This window comes from Lycorma delicatula, chromosome 2 (genome assembly GCF_047948215.1).
Source record: "Lycorma delicatula isolate Av1 chromosome 2, ASM4794821v1, whole genome shotgun sequence".
Classification (NCBI taxonomy): Eukaryota; Metazoa; Arthropoda; class Insecta; order Hemiptera; family Fulgoridae; genus Lycorma; species Lycorma delicatula.
Genome location: NC_134456.1, coordinates 80,179,310 through 80,198,612, shown reverse-complemented (window position 1 = coordinate 80,198,612; position 19,303 = coordinate 80,179,310). Strand labels below are relative to the sequence as shown.

General features: G+C 27.3%; 1 protein-coding gene across 4 annotated transcripts in view; it reads right to left on the bottom strand.

The window, feature by feature from the left end:
• LOC142318929 (uncharacterized) overlaps window positions 1-19,303 on the bottom strand; it is an 89,980-nt gene that overhangs the window by 45,063 nt on the left and 25,614 nt on the right. For 3 of the 4 annotated variants that reach the window (XM_075355610.1, XM_075355613.1, XM_075355611.1), the window contains exons 6-10: window positions 15,693-15,945; window positions 11,855-13,283; window positions 4,689-4,855; window positions 2,958-3,214; window positions 198-653 (exon numbers count right to left, since the gene is read on the bottom strand). In XM_075355610.1, coding sequence (XP_075211725.1) covers window positions 198-653; window positions 2,958-3,214; window positions 4,689-4,855; window positions 11,855-13,283; window positions 15,693-15,945 — 2,562 coding nt within the window. The remainder of the gene's footprint in view (window positions 1-197; window positions 654-2,957; window positions 3,215-4,688; window positions 4,856-11,854; window positions 13,284-15,692; window positions 15,946-19,303) is intronic. The other variant, XM_075355612.1, reaches the window with a different exon arrangement.

Genomic DNA, 19,303 nt, shown 5'->3' with positions numbered 1-19,303 from the left:
AATCCGTTAAAATAAAATACTGCCACCTATTGTATATCACAGAAACTAGACCTAATAAAAATTTTTCTTTGACATATTAGTTTTCTCAACCCAAAATTACAGCTGACTCATGAAATGAAGGAAACATTCAAAAAAAATTTTTTGTTGGGCACTCTTATCATAGTAAAAAGATTAATGTTACTGGTAAACTAACTAACCGATATGAAACAGTCCCAGGGCGATAACGTTTTAAAAGACGAGGACTACGTTGAAGAGAAAATCTATGAAATCTTCGAAATGGCAGCACCGGGCTTCGTGTACGACCTTCAGTCTGTTCAACACCACCATCTGATTCATCATCAGTTATCAAATCCTGCCCTTGATCACTTTCATTACCACTGTCGCCATCACTACGGCTGCTCTGATTGGGAGCTACATGTTCTTCACTTTCCCTCTGAACTTCGGTACCAACAAAGGAGCTTCCAGCACCAACACTTGCAGAACCATTATTTTCACCACCACTATTTCTGCTGCCTCTGCTACCACTGGCACTCCTACTCCCACCTCTGCTTCCTGCTACTTCTCTCACAGTACCATGAAGAGCATAAATCTGGCTCTGAAGATCTTCCCACATTCTACGTATTTGTTGCAACTGCAGTATTTCCAACCGAGCTCTGAAAAAAATTTTCAAAAATCATTAACTTTGATCTCAAAAATCAAGTCTAACAATTACTTTTTCAGAGAAAAATACATTGGTAAGTTATTTAAATCTTCTTAATGAATATATAAGATTTCCAATTAAATGAAGTAAGAAATTAAAATGCAAAACTGAAAATAAGATTAAAATCAGTAACTAGATCTTTACAAACATATTTTTAATTCAAACCACTTAAAAAGTTAACAACTCAAAGCACATTAAAAGTTAAGAGTATAATAGCCATATCTTACATTTTTCCTGCTTCTTTTAATTATTAAAAAGTCTAACATGCTTTTTACACACTTCACTAAATTTAAAAAATAGGTTATAAACACAACTTAACTTGTCTCATAAACAACAATAAACTCCTAATTCAGAGATTCGATAGAGCAGCACCACACTTACTCAACAAACAAACTTCAGGTTATTTACCAGACAATGATAAGAATTCACACATTCATGACAATAAGTATGCCAAAAAATATACATCTGAATCATAGTAATCACAGTAAAGAAATAATTTTTTTTGCATAAAAACAATGTTGATTGCAGTAACATGCCACCACAAAACTCTCATATTATTAATTACAATTTTTTTTTAAATTCAGAATAGTTATTTTTTTAATTTCCGAGTACCAAAAAAATATTCTTTAATTTTAGACAAATAACCATAAAAGTAAACTATAAAATGTATATCTTATTTATACTTCCTAGTTGAAAATTTTCAATTTGATTCAAAAACAAAGTTTTATTTTCACACATCTTTTATGTTTTTCCTTTCTCAATTCTCAAGGAATACTTTATTCATTGAGAATAAATTCAATGAATTAGATTTAAGTTATACTATAAATTAAGCTTATATTAAAGTGAATGAAAAAATGTTCTACACTAAATACATAATACTTTCTAATACATAATTTTACTACTACCACTTCTAGACAATAATAAGATCAACTATCACAAACTTAGTCATGTAAATTACTTTTCTAAGTGGAATAATCAATCTTTTCTTAATCTTAATGTGTGAATTGTGAAAAAAGATATTATTATTACTAGCCAAACATTACACGAAAATAGTGCTGTGTTGCAGTTTAACTTGAGCAAAAATTAATTTTTCAGACACTGAAAAGGAAAAAGTGCTAACATATACATATATAAAATAATATTAATCCATTTGATGAGAAGAAAAGCTCCTACCTGATTTCAGAAAAATCAACTACATTCAGATTTTAAGCTCACAGATAACATGCTTTACATATAGCAGCATATTAAATCTGAAGCAAGTGTATATAACAACCATATCTACTTCTAGCATAGTATCCCCTAAGCCTAAACGATAATATGATCAAAGGATTGGTACTTAATCTTAAAACAAGTAGTCTGTTATAAAACACTGTATATATACTCTAACAGTTAGTTATAAGAATCAACTCATTCACAAGCTGTACTCATATTTTTCTCATTGTACACTTATATGTTAACACAAACTACCTAGACTTTGATGTCTGCTAAAAAAGATGACAAGTAAAATGAAACTGTAATAATAAAAAAAATTCTGTTACTGGAAAATTTAAAATCATTCATAAATTTACAAAAAGCAATTCAACTATTAGGGAACAACTTTTTATCTATTCTATGGAATCCAAAGAACTTCACAGTCCTTCCTCATATGAAAAACTATTACATTAGGTGTTATTTAAACCTGTGGGTAAAAAATGTCAAGGAATAACTTTCTTTTTAATTTGTATATTTAAAGTATTTTTTCTCACAGCAAAAATCTTGAAAGGTTGTTACTGTCAAAAATTAATCAGGAAAGAATTGTAATTGCTATAACTTGTTACTAAAGTTGGAGTTGTTTGAGAACCTTGTATTATAATTTATTTGTTTGCCTTGTATTACGATAGATGATAGGTTAGAAGAAAAAAAAGCTGCAATGAAAAGGTGGCATTTGTCTTTACTTAGAGAAAAAATAAATCATAATTTCCTAAAAAAATTAAATTTTTTTTTTTACTGTACTCAAAATTTTATCATTTTTAATAAATGGACATAACAGAATAAAATTCATTAACTGAAATAACAACAATCTTGTTGTTATTGCTGAAAACAAACGTTTTCAGCAAATGAACCTTTTTTTAGTTCTATTAATTACATAGTACATTAGACTGTAATACTATTACTCCATCCTTTACAAAATAATTCATCCACTCCACACAATATTTTTATAAAATATTTTTCTTTTGACAGAAAAAAATATTGTTTCTTCTCTTAACAGGTCATATACCTGCATAGCCTTTGCATATTGTCAATGTGTCTACTGAGAAGTTCAATGCCATATCTAACCCCTCCAATTTCTGGTTGACGAGGAGACTGTGGCTGCGGATTTGTGCTGCTAGATCTTGCTTGCTGGAAAGCAGAACGCCTTGAAACAAAGAACCTGCGTGGTCGCTCTGGCAATGGTCGTTCTAAAATTTCATTTAATCTATTCAGTAACTGTCTCTCTGCAGCCTCTGATTCAGCACTTAGGACACTTAGCACCTGCTTTCAAACCAAAATTTTTGGTCAGTTACTTAATATAAAGAAATTCAATAAAAAAGTTTACATAGTAAAATTTATAATACAAATTATGCTAGGTTCAATATTTCTGTATAATTTAGAACTGAGGAGGACTAAGATATTTTAGATTCTTGCAAGTAATGTTAAAGTAAAAATTAGACTTTTTTTTCTACTACATAACCTATCTTGAGTAATAATGTAAATTAGTAGTATTTAATTATAAATTCTACAACCTGTAAAAAAAATTTATGTCAAATTATTTTTAAATAATTTATTAATTCTTACAGAGTTCTGGAATTTTGTAACTATTACAAAAAAAAATTAACTCATCTTCTAAAATGTCCAAAACAGATTGAAACTGGTTTGGTTATTTTATTAATATTAGTCTAATCATGCATTTACCATTAGCACTTTCACACACTTAAATATTTGTATAAGATATTGACAACTAAATAAAATTTCTTAATACTTAATGATTATAAAATTTCTTAATATTTATTCATATGATTATAGAAATAACCAACTGACATTAAAAATTACTTGCTTTTTGTCATAAGCATATCAAAATCTATCATACATGAGAAGATAAATGTTGGATAAAACTCTGTTATAATGTATTTCATAAGAAATATTAAAAATAACTGTTACATTTACATCATTGGGTTAAAAATAATATATACGAGAAATGGTTTTTTTTTACAGGAAAAAATATTAACATTGTTCTTAAATGTTGATACAAGCAGGAAATCATTAATTAGAATAACATTTAAAATGAGCTTTACTGTATTCTACATTCATTCATAACTATGTTACAGTTTTCTTATAACAGAGGCCATTTTATTAACACAGATCAGTACTATTATGATCCTAACATTTTAACTTCACATACTCAAGAAACAGGACACATCTTAAACACAATGTTATTTAAAATTTTTATTTTAAATGATGTGAAAAGATAAAAATAATGTTTGCCAATTCATAACTCTGAATATAATGAATGCTTGCTAATTCTGAAGAATTAAATTCACAACAACAAAAAAATACTGTTGGATATCCATCCAATAACAAAGAATAGCTGAAAATGCTAGAACAGGAAATCAAATAGAAATTTCATTTCAGTAAAATAAAAATCAATTATATTTTTTAAAACTCAAATTCTACTCTTACAAACACTTGAAAAATTTATTTAACAAACGTCTAACAAATTTGTAATAATAATTTAATTTTGTTTAACTACAGTCATTTTTATGTAATTACTTTGAAAGGAATTCATAAATTATTAGATTGAATCCATTAAAAAATCTCCAGGTTTTTTTAAGAAGAATTCAATTTGAGAAAACTTACAAAACCACAGCACACTGTTACACTTGTCTTGTGAAAAATGAACAATGTACAAAAAAAAAAAGTAGAAATTTAACTTATTTTTCATTAAAAAATAATATGAAATCTTTAAACTTACACACTCTCTCTGCCTTTCTCTTTGTGTGTGTGCTTGAGTATGAGTATGTGACCGGTAAGCACTTAAACGTCGTCTTAATCTAGAAACCGCATCCCGTTCACCCAAGGGAGCATTTCTATCTCTTTCTGGTCCAGTGCTTCCACCTCCTCCTCCACTATTATTATTACCTGTAAAAATAATCAATGATTTAGTGATTATTTTCTTAACAATAAAAACTATGATCATAACTCAATATACTTATTACATCTGTACCATATACCATATTTACGTAATTCAAGCAACTGAATTTTTAAAAAATATTCAGACAAATAATATCATTTTCTCACTGATTATCACATTTTAGTTTCATTATAAACCTTATGTAAAGTCATTTCCTCGCATAAGTCACACACCTACTTTTAGATAAAAAAAGTTGGTCAAAAGAGTGCATGAATTAAGCAAGTAAATATGGTAAACAGAGAGTATCAAAAGAAATTTGTGATAAAAAAAAATAAAATATTAAAAGATGCTAACAAAATAAAACACACCACATTACCAAGCATCCGGTCAATGAGTTCCACACTGGAAGTGCAGTAACTTATGATATCTACTTTGTTAGCTTGAAATATACAGTATGTACATTTATTCACACTTACAATTAATTCTTAGGCGGAAAAAAGATGCTTCCAAAGGCTGAACAATAAGAATTGAAAGTAAAAGCAGAAAAATGTTCTCTCTTCTTCAGCTCAGGTACGTTGTAAAAATGTCAAACTATAAATTTTGAAAATGGATTTCACTGTGATAAACAATGATCATAATCCACAAGCTTTAACATATAATCTATGGGCAAATTTACAATATCACACTTTTCTGCAAAAGAAATAACTGCATTTTCAAATGCTCTTCTTCAACATCAGTATATAAATACTCTATTGATCAATAGATACTTGTTTTTAGATACCAAGTGACATTCACACACACTGGTAAATTAAATAAAGTTTAGAAATCAATGATTATTTTCCTTTCTTTTCCTTAGTAAATAGAAAGGTTTTTAGTATAATTTTACTTTTTCAATAAAATTGATTTACAAAAGACTGTTTACATCCCATCAAAGTGATCAATACATTATGTGAGACAGAAATATGATTCTTGCATCAAATATTAAAATTATAACTTTGCATCACACCAGCATGACAGCTGGTGTTATAAAAAGTTTCATCTGTCACACTGTAAGTTTTTCAAAAGTAATTCAACAAATTGGATAAGATCATTATCTGAAAAATCAAAATTTAAAGGTTGACTTTACAGCCTAAACAGATTGGCCAAAGTTTTGAAAATTTTTTTGATAAAATATTATATACACCTTAGCTGATTTAATTTTTTGTATTTTTTTTAAACCTGCAATAGAAATTAATTTTATCTAAAAACAAATAAATATTTACAACACATTTGTTACAAAAATATTTTTTTATTCATTGAGGGGAAAATAAAAACTGTCTCAAAGCAAAGTTCTCTGAATTTTTCCCTATTTTGAGAAAGCATCAACACACTTTAATAATTTTTCCTTTAACTTGTACCATGCCTGAATAAGTGCAGTATTGTAATGTTCAAAATAAATTTCATCATCATATATATATATATATATATATATATATATATATATATCACGGAGTTTGTTAGAACTTCGTCTGTAAAAGGCGATGAAGTCAACGAACTACATTTACAGTTCTAAATGTGAAAACATATTTCAGTTCAATTAGATTAATAAAGAATATTTTTAAAAAATACCTCAAATTTTGTTAGACAATGTTTTTTTTTTCCATTTGAAAAAGCGGGCCACGAATATGTCACTATTCATTTTTTTAATGTACCTTTACGAATCGCACCACTAGATAGTAGTACTTGATAATACAAAAACTTGATAATGTACTTGGAATAGTAAAATTTAAAAGAAAATATACTAAGATTTGTTTTAATAGTAAATGCTGTTATGTAAATGAAAGTAATGAAGATGAAATAATTTTTTTTTAATTTCTATCACTATTAAAAAAAAAATAAAAGCATTAGTTTACAAAAGATTATAATCAAACAAAAAAAAAAAAACAGAAAACAAAAATTCTAATCATCCTTGATCTAAACAGAAATAAATTCAATTGGTAAAATTGAATTTAGCAATAAAAATCAAGGGTTACACTTACAAAGTAATAAGTGCAATATTATATCACGGATTTTCGATTCGTAAAGTCAATATACTAGTTTTATTAAAAAAGGAAAAATATGGTATGAAGTGATTCATAAAAAAAATAAAAGAATAATCTAACAAACACAGTGATATCCAATAAAATAACAATGTAATTGTAAACCATATGGTAAGAGTCTCATAGATATCATTTCTTCTGCTCAAAAAACAAAAATTTCTGTAATATAAATAAAATGTTTTTAATAAAACAATACCGATAACAAAAAAGGTAAGACACTACATTTCTATTATCAAAATCTATTAGTTTAGAATTTTCTTTAAAAAAAAAAAATACATGTTAAATATATGTAATAGACAACAGATATACAATAACAGATAAATGTAGTTTAAGCATTCCATATAATAAGCAAAAAAAAAAAAAAATTTGTTACAAAACTCATACTGGCCTGATTTCATTTATATGTAATACATATCACATTTACAGAAATAATACAATTCTTATGATTATTTGTTGTTTAATAAATGAAATCGAGCCGGTAAAAGTTTTGTAACAAATTTTTATTTTTTTTTGCTTATTACATGGAACGCTTAAACATTTATAAATAATATGAAATATAAACCACCACAACAGTTACATAAGTTACTTATTAATTTCCAATTTATCTAATTGCTGTGTTTTAGTGGTTTATATTTCATATAATATTACATTTTATACACAGTTGTCAAATTGTTATTGAATTATTCTAATAAATAAATAAATAAATATATATATATATATATATTTTTTTTTTTTCCTTAAGTCAATACTTATAAGACCCATAATTCCTCTGTACCAATATATTGTATTTTTATAATCAAAAACCAACTTAAACAACCCAAGTACAGAATTACAAAATTAATGAAATGACACTTACCTTCTTTTTTTTTATTTAAAAAGCACTTTCGTAGAATCCTGCATCATCAGTTGATCATTTGTATATAAGATATATTTATATAAATATAATATGTTTTCAGCCTCCACAAAGTACAGAATTAGACAACACTCTTACATGTTATATTATTTTTTCATGTTCATAACGTTTTCGGGCCTAAGCCCATCTACAGAGATGTTTTTTAATAACTCATATATTTTACATTTACACATAAACTTTTACTTTGTAATAATTGTTTATTGATTAAAAAAATTTTAAAACATTTTTAAAAATTTTTTTCATTCAGAACAAATATTTGTTTAGTTCAAGATAATGAAAAATTATTACACTAACTATTAATTTATCAATATATCTTTGCATGCAAACTTAAATAATTTTAACAAGAATATACTTATAAAATTCTGTTTGCAGATTTATAAGGCTGAATTTACATTTATAAATATAAACATTTATATTTATATTTATATATAAGGCTAATATTACATTTATTATATATATATATATATACAATTTTTTCTAAAATTTCTAATTTTTTATTACTATTTTCACGTTCAATATTTACTCTTTCGATTATTTCTAAATTATTTTCTAAACTAGTTATAAAATGTTCATGGAACATGTTTAAAGGATCTATTCATTTTACCAATATATATTTTCTCAGAGTTGTTACATTTTATTTTATAAATACTAGAAGAATCACATTTATTTTTAACTTTTTTATTATTATAATATTTTAAACATATTTTAAAATGATTATCAGGTTTATATTTTTTAACATTATATGCGTTAATAAAGTTTTCTATAATTTGATTTATATTTTATATAAATATTTTCACTATTTTTATTTTTGGGTATTAATGTAGTAGTTTGTGTTATTGAAAAATCTGGATTATATTTTTTATATATAATATCAATCAATGACGTATGATATCCATTTTTTTATAGCTATACTTTTATATTATTTATTTCATTATACAATTCCTGTTTATCATTTATGTATTTCATTGCTCTATTTAACAATTGTTTTTTTTTTTTTAAATGTCAACTTTTTGAGACCAAGGATGATTAGAATTCTTGTTTATAATGATTTCATTTGAGGTAGGTTTTTATATACTCCAGTTATTATTTGACTGTTTTTATTTATTTTAATATTTACATCCAAATAATTTATTTTTCTATTATATTCCATTCCATATGTAAATTTTAATGTTTTATGATATGAATTTAATTTATTTAAAATTATTTTATGTTCGTTATTTATGACTGGTTCAATAACTAAAATATCATCCACATATCTGACCCCTTAATAAAGTTTTATGTACATGATTTATGCCATAGACTATTTTAATCTCAAACTCCTGCAGATAAATGTCCGACATTATAGCAGATAAGGGAAATCCCATTGGTAAAACATTTTCTTGTGTATAATAGGTTCCATTAAATTCAAAATATTGTATTTATTCGAGTACCCCCTGCCAGCAAATAAGCCCTGCTTTATTTCACTTTATCAGTTGTATGACCCCGATAACTATCCATTACTATCATACCAGAATTTTTTTTATTAAGTAAATCTCCTGATCGCTTTTGCCATACACACCTAATCCAATCTAAACTTAAGGTTTCGTCCATCCAACCTGATTCCTGTGCTCTGATAATAACTCCATTTACCTGTACGGTAGGAAGAGTTTTTCTTTTAAAAACAATGTACGGAGGTAATTTTGATCCATCAGAAGTAATGTAAAGCATAACACTACACCTTTGTTTTTCATTACCAGCAGTGCGAATCGAAACACTTTTTTCACCTTTTTTGTTTACGGTTTTGTCAAATGGCATTTCAAAATATACAGGGGTTTGAACAGCGTTTCCTATTTGAGAAGGCAAATAGCCTTTATCTTTTCTAAGATTTATTATATATTTGTGAAAATGTAATATTTTTTGTTCATAAGTGTCTGGAAGTCGTTGAGAAATGGTCGTCTTTCGTCTTATTGACAAATCATTTCATGCAAAAAATCGTGTTATCCATCCACAGCTTGCTTTAAAATCAACTTTATTCAATGATTTAGCGATTTCACAAGCATATGATTGACACATTTCTGTCGTGACAGCATAACCACATTTCCTTTTTTCCATAACAAAGTCATACAATTTTTTTTCTATGTTTGTGTATTCTGGTTTTAAGCCACGAAAAGCCCTTTTATTACCAGTGCTTTTCACCAGAAGTTGTTTCTTCTTACGCCAGTCTTGAATGTAGCTTTCATCTACGTCAAAGTTTCTTCCTGTCGCCCGATTTCCAATTTTTTCAGCCTCTTCTATAATGCACAGTTTTTCATTTACTGTAAAAGATCGTAGACGCTGTCCTTTGTATTCATTTTAATGCCATAATTAAAATAAATCACCATATTAAACTTTACAAGATAAACTAAACAGATAAAATGCACATAACCATCCACATATACAAACAGTACAATGACTATGGTGTGAATAGACAAGACGACAATGGGTAACTGATACTGTAACTGTAGGTGTCATTAGAACCGGATGCAGCCTATACAGAATGAATCAGTTTTATAAAAATACCGTAACTTTGTCCAGGATATTAATAATTAAGGATGTATTCTGTATAAGTGGCATCCAGTATTGATAAACAAAAGCCTAATGTAACTATATTTATGTGATTGAATTTAGGTACTTCTAAGAAAACATTTACTTTCCATATAATCTGGCTAAAGGTTACGTTTCAAGTAAGCCTCGCACCCTTATTTTTTCTCTCCAATTCCAAGAAAAAAAGTGCAGGAGGTACTCGAATAAATACGGTAATTCTACTTGCATATATTTCCAATTATTGTTATAATAGTATTTATAATTTTTTTATGTTTACCTGTTTTTATTAATTTTTTTCTACTATTGAGATGGTATAATCAATTGGTATATATTTGGGTACATATTAGTTATATCATTAGCTAATCATTTTAGTTTTATTATTAATTTTTAATTTATTAATCAATTTGTACCTGTTTTTTATATTATATTTATATTCTAAATTTATCTTTGATCTAATTACTTTATCTTTAATTTTGGTAATTATATAACTTGGGGCTGTTTTGAAATTGATTAATTGATTAATGGTCTCATATGGGTACCTTCTTTAAGTAATTTTGGGAGACCTGTTAGTTTTGGGAGTATAAGATTTACATGGATATAATCTACTATGATATTTTTAATTATATATTGATTATAACTATAATTATATATATATATTTACTATGATATTATTATAATTAGATATTTCTTTGTATTTAACTATGGTCTAATATAATTTTTTTAAATTTATTGGTCGAGTCGTTAATTTTTTTAAAACCATTTTCATTTATATATTTATTTATTAAATCATTGTATTCAGCAATTGAAATAATAACGTGAGTTGTTTTATCAGATTTTATCACTACACAATTATTTTCTTTTAATTTGTTTTTTATTTGAACTACTTTATTTTTATTTATTATTAATTAATTTTTTATTATTTTTATTTCAAATTTTATTATTTATATCATTTTTTATTTTATCAAATAAACAGATGGCAGCATGTTTTTAGATGAAAATAGATATACTCATAAGGTACATAAATAATTTAATTCAAATCCACTCGGTAATGTAACATTGGTTGGCCAAGTTATAGAGTATAAATTTTTTTAAATTTTATTTGTAAATTAAATTTTAATTAAAATTCTTTAATTATGATGTCATATTTATGTATGTGTAGTTACTTGTATATATGATTGTAATTTTAATATTTTAATCTTTAAATTTTAATTTAAAAAAAAAATGTATGTTTGATATGTAATTTTATATACCTTATATACAACTGATGATGCAGGATCCCACGAAAGTGCTTTTGGAATATAAAAATAAGGTAAGTATAATTTAATTTACTTTGTAATTCTGTACTTGGGTTGTTCAAGTTGGTTTTAATTATAAAAATACAAAATTAATATATATATACACAAAGAAAAAAAATGTAAACCGTTAAATATACACACAAGTATAGATTAAGTTACCTGCAGTTCTAGAGCTTGATCTTTGTTGAAAAGAAGCTGATAGTCTTTCCCACGATGTAGACAAAGAAGATAAAGAATCTTCTAAGTTTCTTTGTCGAATCCGTTGAGCATCAGAAGAGGATTGAGGATACGGTTCATCAGATACAGGCTCACAAAAAAATCTTTGATAACCCCGATTAGATAGTGATGGTGTATAGCGTGGAGGACTACTTGGTCGTACAGATGATGAATCTCTAGTCAAATCATGAGACAATAACTGTGCAGTACTTCTTTCTAAATTATTTATATCATTATTTAAATCATCTGGAGAGTTATGTTGAGAGCTGCTAAGTGTACTTTCATCAGAAAAATTTATATTTTCATGAAAGAGTCTTCTTCGCCTAACACGAACACCAGTTCCTCTCTGTGTATTGCCAGTTCCAACATTCGGTATAATAACATCACTATCTTCAGAACCTGCTTGACTACCCGACTGTCGAATATTAAATCCAATATTTTCTGGAGGTAAACCAGACAGAGGTCTTATTAAGAATGGTTCTTCAGTCGACTGGTTTTGATTCTGAAGTGCACCGCTTTCTGATCCATTATCAAATGATGATTCGGCTTCACTACCAGCAAATCCCATATTTCCCAATGATATGGACAATGAAGTTGAACTTCTGGGACTAGCTTGCCTTCCGCTTGACTGATGAGAAACATTTTCACTATTTGACGTAGAACATTCTGATTGCTCTGAATTCCTGAATACATGAACTCTCCTTACTCTGACAGATTCAACTGAAGATGATCGAGAACTATCTTCTGAGTTGGCTTCAGAAGCCTGTTGTGAAGTACTATCTGATCGACCTGAAGCAACAGAAAATCCAATATTAACAGAAGAATCTTCACTTGTATTTTCAGTATGTCTTAAATTACTATCAGCAGATAAATACTGCGATGATGATCGTGATGCTGTTCTTTCATCTGTACCAGCAGCAAATCTTGTTGGTAACGATAATGTAGGGTCACTATTCGAAAAGCTTCTGGTGTTTCCCACATGAACAAAAGTATGGCCAGTATGGAGTCTAGTAAAATTTAATCGTGGTTGTACTGGATGACCGTTTTCCACAGTAGAACTTTGAGGCTGACTTCTAGAAGATTGTCGAGCAATATTGTCTAAAGAGTCACTTTGATGTATGTTAGATGATCGAGAAAAGAAAGACTGAGGTCGTGTCCGAGTAGTAAAACTTGTATTAGCAGAGGTGCATGGTGTATAAGATAAACTTTCAGAATTCGAAGGCATCCTGAGATTTGCTGTAGTAACCCTAAGCACATCTAATCTAGAATTGGTCCCATTTCTTGAAGTAGAGGCACTGCTTCCAGCAGTAGGAGTTTCAGAATTTCTTGATCCTTCAACTTCAAGATCCATTGGGTCAGTACCACGATCCATCTGAAAGTAAAAATTCATAATTTCACTGTTCAATTATTATCTGTAAGGAAACGTTATTGCTTTATACTTAAGAAAAGTAAATATTTACAAAAATAAAAGTTTACTTTCATAACCCATAAAATAATACTGATGAAGTTATATCTATCTACTAATATTATAAATAGTATTAAAACACAAGTTAAAAAACATTTACTTCATGTTCTTTGTAGAGCCTAATCAGCTACTACAAATGATAATAAAATATCAGAAAATAACTGAACAGCTTTAGTAATCTAGAATAAAATCAGATACATAAAACTGAGTAATAACAATTTCTCTTTAAAAATAAATATGCCGAATCTACTACCATTATAAGGATAACCAAAGAAAAAATAAAAAACATAGAAGGACTTAAATTTAATTCAACTGAATTTACTTTACTTATTACGTTATATATTACATTCATATATATAATACATTTATTTTACATTAATAGAGTTCCAGAATTATCTTACACCCTCTTTTAGGTATTTGACATTCAAGAGAAGGTAAACTGGGGCTGTACTAAAATAATGCTCACATATTAAGAAGTAATCAAAGGTAACAGAGCCCAAACTTACACATTTCTAATTAACTGATTTCATTAACGAATCTCTAATGAGGATTTGTACAGCAAAATACTGCACTTTATGCACAGTTCCTTACATCATAAAAATATGAGTAAAAAGACATACTGACATGTGCGCGCGCACCTGTAGACATACACCTATAGATCTGCTACAATTCCTCGGTCAAGAGTTTGAATCAAATTTTGGAGGTTAGTGTAACATGAACGTACCAAAACTGGTAGATAATTATTTATTTTATTTAAATTATTTTTATAGATATAATGCTTTGAAAGGGCATGAAGCAAACCTAACATTCGCTTCTTAACACAATTTAACAGAAAACAGATATAAAGTTTTTTAAATATATTTAAATTAAGGTAATACTCAAAAGAAATTACACATCTAACCCATAACATAAAAATTATTCACTCAATTAATTAAGCTTTTTCTTAGTTTTTTTTTTTAATATTTCTTATAATTTCACTTGCCTTATTGATATAATTAACAAATATTGTTTTAATACAGTACAATAATTATATATTTTTTTTTCTTTTTTATTCTAATACCAAAATAAATTATCATTTTATTCCTTATTTATTTAACAAACTAAATGCTGCAATGCTGCAATAACATTAATTTATAATGTATGGTATTATTACAGCATTTATAAAAGACGTGTCTATATTAAATTCAGATGAAAATTAATGTACAAGTTAATTAATAGTTGTACTTTTAATATATAACATAAATCAGTGTACTTTTAACATAAATCAGAGCTTGATGCACAGATTCCCATTCTCCTCTATACTTTTTATATAAATATTAATAACCTCTTAAGACAACGACAATCACATATACAATCTACTTACATCCAAATATGAATTTTAATAACTACTTGCCGACAGTAAAATCATAGTGCAAGAATCTGAGAGTACAATAACAGCTACAGAGAAAAAATGATAAAAACATGAAGATATCTACTGATAAAAAATGAAGGTGGTGAGACATTACTGACCAAAGATCTGATCAGAAAAAAAAACTGCAGTTGATAATTAAAATTCAAGGCCAATAATCAAACATATTTTTTTATGTTAACATAAAAAAATTGTTTTAAAAACAATGTAAACTGATAAACCCTAACCATCAATAAAAAAATTAGAAGATTAAAAGAAAAACTAGACTAAAAGTGAAAATTACATCTTACAGGGTGATGATGGCTGCAAAAACACAAATATATGGTTCTGAAGTACAGGAAATAATAAAAAAAGTCTTAAGATGGACAACCACCACAGCTAAAATTAGGTTTTAACACTCAGTTGATGAAAAAAACAAAAGATATACTAAAATTATTGATATAATTGATAAAATCACAGAATATAATGGATGGATAAGCGGAAAATAGGATACCAACAGAATGAATAAAAGAAGACTACTAGTAGAATCTACAAACCATGAATCTATGGAAAGAATAAGAGGTGGTAATAAACATAAAGTATTGAAATTTTGATAGTGGAACAAGTATACACGGAATGATATAAATATAAGGGATGATTAGAACTAGAGTACGAAATGTAATATTAGTTACAAATTCAGAATAAAACTCTAAAAATTTAAATAATATTTAGTTTTATATAAATAAAAAAATTGTCTTAATAAAAAGAAAACAAGACCAAATGTTTTGCTATTAAAACTAAAATTGAGACTTATCGAATGGTTTTGTTCATAAGTAAACAAAACCATTCTTTAAACAGACATCTTTTATATTAAAAACATTAATAAAAAATCTACGCGAATCCAAAAATACAGAAAAAATACTACTAACAGTTGGCATGGTGCGAGCACGTGACAGATCATAATATCGTTGTACTAATTGTTCATACTGTTCAACCATATAACGATAACAAATCGGTGTAGTATTATATCTGTAGTTAGTTATGCGTCTCTCTTGATCAGATTGTGTAGTCTGTGGTGGCGGTTGCGGAGCTGCAACTCTATCCCACATTGTGGTCCCTCGAGATGGTGCATTAGCTACACCAGTAATCAACTTATGACCAAGTTGATCAAATGCAACATACCTACAAAAAGTAAAAAAATTATAAAAAAAAAAAATCAAGCAAAAATTATTTTTGCAATTGACAGACATTTTTAAAATACAGAGAATTCCTTACTAACTTTCTTATTAATACAAATGTACAAAATAAAGCTAATGCACTATTTTATTCCGGCTTAATAATTGATATATAAAAAAAAAGGTTTGTTTACTGTAAAACTACAAAACGTATCAATTTCTGGTTAAACATGAATCACAACTGGTAGGAGAACATAATTAAGTTCATTTAACAGTAAAACTGTCATAACCAATATACAACTTCATTATGAAATACACTGATTAATATTTACTTTTATCACAGATATACGTAAAATTGTGCACTGATGCTATTTGGTTGCCAATATGTAATATCTTGTTACAATGATAATTTCTTTTCAGTTGTTCACGGAAAGAAGCCTTTAGCAGTACTGAATTCTCGGTTTTGTCAAAATAAATTAGTAATGATGACATAAGATTAATAATAGCCAAATAAATATAAGGATAATTTTTTTTCTTTCAATGGCTAAATATATCTCAATATGATGAGTCAACCTTTAAAATATGAAATAAATAATTGTAAAACAAATATGTGAAGTAAAATTCAGCAATATTTATAGATGCAATAAAAAAATGCACAATATAATCAGAAATATACATCATTTAAAATAAACTAGATTCATATAAAAAACATTTAAAACATGCAATAAAATAGAGTCTGACGGTAAAATAAATTATATGAATAAATGTTTTAACAAGAGGGGATAATAAATTAATAATCATTACATCACCAAAAAAAAATAATAAATAATACTTCATATCAATAATTTTTTACTGGATTTAATAAACTGTACTCCACAAGACTAAATTAATGAAGTGAAAATTAAAAATTAAAGTATAGAACAGTATAGTTAATAATTAATGATTGTGGAAGATTTACCCAGTGCCAAGAATAATCTTCCTGTTTTAGCAATAACATAGTGTTTCCACAGACTTATCAATCTGGGAGGTACTTCCCTATATTGTAAGTTCCCTTAGTCCCTTAGTCCCTTAGTGTAATGATATAAAAGTTGTATCATTAGCATTCACCATATTATTATATATATATATATAAATTTACAATACTAAATCCATCCTCTTGTTTTTTTGTATTTTTTAATTACCTTTTATAAAAGATTCAGCACTTAATAAAGCTAACAAAATAATTACATAACATAAATAACGAGAAATTTAAGGAAATTGTTAATATCATCTCTGCAACGTAACACTGTACTTACAAGTTAAAGAAATCATTTACATATATGTACAGTATCTTTGGTCAATAGTTATTGAAATAAAAAGTGAAAAACATGAAAACACTCACTTTTTACAGAAAATTATAAAATCTATAACAAAATGTAATTTTAAAACAATTATTATCAGAGAATAAAGAGGAAATAGGAAATAGGAAAGACAAAAAAAAAAATTAGAACTTTTTCTTTCCTAATGTGTACATTACAATCTGTTCAAGTAGTGAACAATAAGCAACACTCCCATGGCCCAATGAGAAGAGAATAATATGTATGACATCTAAATAAGGTGTAGTTGTACAAACTCAAGCTGACCATTCCTGAGATATGTCGTTAATTGAACCCCAACCACCAAAGTACATTGGTATCCACAGCTAGTATTCAATTTATATAAAAGCAACTATCTTTTACAAGGATTTGAAACTCAGAATCTTCGATTTCAAAAATTAACTGTTAAACAACTCTCTCTCTCTTTTCCTGTTTAGCCTCTGGTAACTACCGTTTAGATAATTCTTCAGAGGATGAATGAGGATGATATGTATGAGTGTAAATGAAGTGTAGTCTTGTACATTCTCAGTTCGACCATTCCTGAGATGTGTGGTTTAATTGAAACCCAACCACCAAAGAACACCGGTATTCATGATCTAGTATTCAAATCCGTGTAAAAATAACTGGCTTTACTAGGACTTGAACGCTGTAACTCTCGACTTTCCAAATCAGCTGATTTGGGAAGACGCATTAACCACTAGACCAACCCGATGGGTTAACTGTTAAACAACTAATTTGCAACAAGTTAACCATTAAATGTAAAAAAAGGGCTAAAAAAAAATCATAATGGAAGAAATAATAATTAATTAATGATATGACATAACAAAATTAATATTTCTATCAATGTATAATAAAACAAAAGCAACTACAGACAAAAAGTTTGAAATGTCACTTTATACGACCCCAATCAATAACATAAATTAGTGAAAGAAGCAAAAACAACTGAAACCTCCAACTCAGATTGTTCTCAATGTTTACATGTAGACCTCTCATACAGATTGGATAAGATAAAAGTACCACAAAGCTTAAACCAATTAAATAGCTCTTATGAACAATATCTAGAGTCATTTAATGGTTTAATGGTAAAAAAGCTTCTAAAAAAATTTCAGTAAATTTAAAAACTCATAAAGTTTGTTAGATTCCTTCCCAATTGTAATAACCCATAGGGGTTTTTTATCTCCCATCATTATTCAATGATGACGTTTCAGCAATATTGTTGGTAAATTAATTTTCATACATTCAGACTTCTAAACTTATGGCCTGAACATGATGACCTGCATTAAAGAAATGATGGCCTGTATTAAAGATTTTGTCCCACATTTTCTGGAAATTCTAAATTTGTTATTCATTCAAATAACAAAATGAGCTGCAACTATGCATTCAGATATGATTTATAGGAAGTGAGCAAAATCACCCACAGAAAGGGCACCTACCATTTTGAAAAAGAAGCCAATATTAAACTATGGATATACGTACATTAAACTTGAAAATGTATTGCCCATATTAGAAAATTTATAACTTTTTGTTTACCTTATTTTCACCTTTTGAAACAACAAACCGAACATTTATCAATACTATATTTTTAATAACTTATATTATACCTTCTTCAGACACCCTTGATATTAACTTCAATGACTTGCACTGGTGTTTTTACCTAGTATCAACTGTTATTGTTGGTGGTTTTTTTAATTAGAAAGACACGCATTATGAATGCACCAAAAATATATGTTTAATTTGAACTCTATCTATTCATCTATTCATTTAAAGTATTGTACACACTCAATGATAAGATGATTACACAGGTGGCTGAAAACATTTTTAAGTTACTAAAAACATACTATTTATAAAATCTGGCTTGATCTGTCATTTAAACTAAAAGTTTAGTTTTATATAAAATTTCATACCTGGTCATCAGGAACAAAAACAGTAAAAATTGTTCATTTCCTTAATAAAAGGACCTGGATAAGTAGCATTACTAGGGGGACTGCAATCCCTAACTCAGAAGATCTG